This window comes from Octopus bimaculoides, chromosome 23, assembly GCF_001194135.2.
Source record: "Octopus bimaculoides isolate UCB-OBI-ISO-001 chromosome 23, ASM119413v2, whole genome shotgun sequence".
Taxonomy (NCBI): domain Eukaryota; kingdom Metazoa; phylum Mollusca; class Cephalopoda; order Octopoda; family Octopodidae; genus Octopus; species Octopus bimaculoides.
In genome coordinates, this window is record NC_069003.1 from 233,816 (window position 1) to 237,842 (window position 4,027).

The 4,027-nt window shown below is 36.2% G+C and overlaps 1 protein-coding gene across 1 annotated transcript in view; it reads left to right on the forward strand.

The window, feature by feature from the left end:
* Nucleotides 1-4,027, forward strand: part of LOC106879465 (hydroxysteroid dehydrogenase-like protein 2) — a 20,865-nt gene that overhangs the window by 3,845 nt on the left and 12,993 nt on the right. Inside the window, exons 2-3 of the mRNA XM_014929029.2 lie at nt 817-980; nt 2,967-3,180. Coding sequence (XP_014784515.1) covers nt 817-980; nt 2,967-3,180 — 378 coding nt within the window. The remainder of the gene's footprint in view (nt 1-816; nt 981-2,966; nt 3,181-4,027) is intronic.

Genomic DNA, 4,027 nt, shown 5'->3' on the forward strand with positions numbered 1-4,027 from the left:
TAAGGATGAAAGGCAAAGTCAAAGGTCTGAAATTAGCCTGTACTTGATTCGTACTCTATTTTATTGCCATTTTCAAGGATGAAAGGCAAAGTTGATTTCTGTAGGATTTCAACTCAGAATGTAAAGAACCACAAGAACTCTCTCCCTCAACGCATTTCTTCTGAGACTTACTACCCTCTAATAATAATAATGATAATGATAATGATAATGATAATAATAACAGTTACTCGTTGACTTGAAGGACCCATGAATGCTGTTGGTTCAACTACTTTCTCTTCACCAAATAAATAAAATAAATTTAAAAGAGGTTATAGGTTCATTTCCACCTCCTGGACATTGATTTTTATCAATGTTGGTCTCAAGGCTGGCACAACTGTCTGCACCTCAGGCAAAATGCTTTTTTATGCCAGTCTGTCTTTACATTTTGAGTTCAAATTCCACCGAGGTCAACCTTGCCTTTCATCTTTCCAGGGGTTGATAAAATAAGTACCAGTTACATACTGAGGTTGATGGGATTGTCTAATCCCCTCTCCTCAAAATTGCTGGCCTTGTGCCAAAATTTGAAACCAATATTCATCTTGTTCTTTCTCTCTCTTCTTCTTTCTCTCTCTTCTTCTTTCTCTCTCTTCTTCTTTCTCTCTCTTCTTCTTTCTCTCTCTTCTTCTTTCTCTTTCTCTTTCTCTCTCTCTTCTTCTTTCTCTTTCTCTCTCTCTTCTTCCCTCTCTCTCTTTCTCTCTCTCTCTCTCTCTTCTTCTTTCTCTTTCTCTTTTAGTGCTGCTGTTATTGTTCTCTCTCTCTTTCTCTGTTGAAATCCAGGAAACTTGCCGGAAAGACACTGTTTATAACTGGTGCAAGTCGAGGAATTGGCAAATACATTGCTGTGAAAGCTGCTCGTGATGGTGCCAATGTGGTTATTGCTGCCAAAACTGCTGATCCACATCCAAAACTTCCAGGAACAATCTATACTGCAGCAAAAGAAGGTAACACCTATCCTCTGTCTCTTCGTTAAACTGTGTGTGTATGTATATATACATGCTTATATATATATATATATATATATACACACACATGAAAATATAAATGAACATATATATATATATATATATATATATATATATATATATATATATATATATATATATATATATAACAAACATAAAAATATAAACAAACATATATATATATATAACACACACATATAAAATTATATACGAACATATATATAAACACATACATACCATGAGTATTGAAAAAGTAGGTACAACTTTTTTTATTTGCTAGCACAAGATGTTCAAATTGCCCGTTCTCCTCTCTACAAAGCTACAACCATTTCTATCACAAGCAATGCTGTTGTCCCATCATTTTTTAAAATCCTTTTTGGAAATTTCAGGTCTGCCCCCTATTCTACCCGCTTCTTCACAATCTCTCTCACCTGATTTGTGTCATCAAGTTATTGTCCCTGAATCATACAGGTGAAAATCAGAGAGATGCTAGATCCATGCTTTTTGGTGCAGGGGTGGATCGGGGGAGAGGCACTGAGCAGCCCCAATTTGCTGATTGCTTGATTTGTTGTCAAGCATACGTGTGGCCAAGCATTCTCATGGTGAATATGAGATATTTTCAGATTCTTCTTCCAAATGGCTTCTCTAAGCTTTTTAAGTGTCTCAATGTACCTTTCAATGTCCACAATACAACCATATTCCAGAAAATTAAGGAGAATGTTCTTGTAATCCTCCAAAACAGTCACCATGACTTTCCATTTCAATCCCTGATCTCCTTTTTAAGGTCTGGAGACAAACTGTGGCACCATTCCAACATTTGTTTTGCTATCATAAAGATAGACCCTCATTTCATTCCCTACCACCAAGTCAGAAAAAAACTTGTCTTCCTTAGCTTCAAATACTTCTAGTTGATAAGAGCAGACTATCGTCCTTGAGATATTTTATCTAATGATTGAATATCAAGCATTCTGTAGTGTATTTGGTAAAATTTGGTAACATGGTTCCTTAGTAACTCATAAATATTTGCTTTGAATCTCAACAATCGGTGTTTCTCTATTCTGCCTTATGTTGGGGATTCTAATGTCTAATATTGTAATATTTAATATTAGTTCTAAATCTGGTTAACCAGCAACAAGGAAACTACCCCGAATCTCTTTCATAATACTTGTTATATTTATCCTGTCTTTGTGAACCATATCATCATTGATTATAGATTTCCAATGAGTCAGTCATTGCTTCATTGCAGTTTTGGTTGGAAGAATGACAAGGGAGTGTCTGTGTAACTCTGCAATAATACCACAAGATATTTTTGTTTAATGTACAAAATTAGCAGCTGTTTCTTGTTGATGGATGTATTTTTTTAACTACTGCATTCTCTTTCTCTCTCTCTCTCTCTCTTTCTCTCCCTCTCGTGTGTATCATAGGCAACAGCTTTTCTTTCAATCATGTTATATTGAAGACAATCTCATGTTCAAATTCCATCTTTTCGAGGAAAGAGAGTTTCCATATTTTCTTTTAAGTTATTTATGTTTAATGTGAAACACTAATGTCCGCATATTTACCAATCTTTCATGATTTTCCTGATTTTATTTCTTCAATGAAATGTTAAGAACCTTAGGAATAAAATTGGTCCAAATTAAACATAAAAGACTTAAAAGGAAATGTTTTTGTATACCTTCCATTTATTAAATTTCCCCAAACATCAATCAAATCAATCAATCAATCAGTCAATCTGAGTTTATAATAGAATACACTACTTGCTTCCCCCTGCCCCCCGACCATGGTACCAAGGTGTATGATTGATCCCAAGACCACTTGTTGCTAAAGAAGCTTCTTAATCATGGATCCATGCCTGTTTGTGTAAAATGTGTGTAAAGGATCTCAGGAATGTCCCAGAGTCTTCGATCCATGGATTTAGGGTTAACAACAAACTTCTAAAGTCTGGTTTCTTTTTTGTTCGTCCAGTTGAGGAAGCTGGAGGGAAAAGCCTGCCGTGTATTGTTGATATCCGTTATGAAGACCAAGTGCAGAAAGCTGTGGATGAAACGGTGAAGACATTTGGAGGCATTGATATCCTTGTCAACAATGCCAGTGCCATTAGCCTTACTGGAACTCAGCAAACACCAATGAAGAAATACGACCTCATGATGGGCGTCAATGCCAGAGGGACTTACCTTTGGTTTGTATTCCCTCTCCATCTCTATCTCTGTCAACCTTGCTCTGTGTGTGTGTGTGTGTGTGTGTGTGTGTGTGTGTATATATATCATCATCATCATCATCGTTTAGGCCGTAAAATCCATTGTTGATCGGGTAATTACTTTTACTGTTTCTTGGGCCGAGAAGCTAGAAAAATGGGTTTATCATATTGTAGAGGGATAGTTTTACGGAATCCAGTTGACTGCGACGGCACTGAAAAGGCAGCAGATCAAGTGGATCATCACTGTTCATATAGAAAAAGCATTGCACGTTGTCGTGTGTTGGTTTGGTGGTCGTTTTTTTATTGATTAGGATTATCAGTAACTAATAGTGAAATGAAATGACAAATGCTGTGTCCTGTCAGTGAGATTTAGGTTTACTTGTCCTGTCTGTGTGTATAAAAGAAAAACATGTCATAACCGGAGTAGAAAAAAAAGATGGCTTTGTGTACAAACTTCTGTTTGTTCTTCAAGTTGCAATGCAGCAACGTTTAATGTTTGGCCTTGATTTTTATCAATGCTCATGGCAAAAGAAAGAAAGTGGGATAGGAACCTGTAAGGGCTTAAATTTGAATGGGACATTAGATGGTACAACTACTTGTATGTGAGGAATGAAGATGGTGTCACGTTTACCACAACCAGTGAGAATTTTTGCTTCAATGCAGTTCGTCATCAGTTTTGTGTTCGATTAGTGTTGCCTCCCTTGAACCATTTACTTTCACTTTATGGGACAAACAAACACACAAATGGACAATTTCTCTCTCTTATATATATATATATATATATATATATATATAGACTAGCACTATAGCCTGGCTTTGCACGGGATGA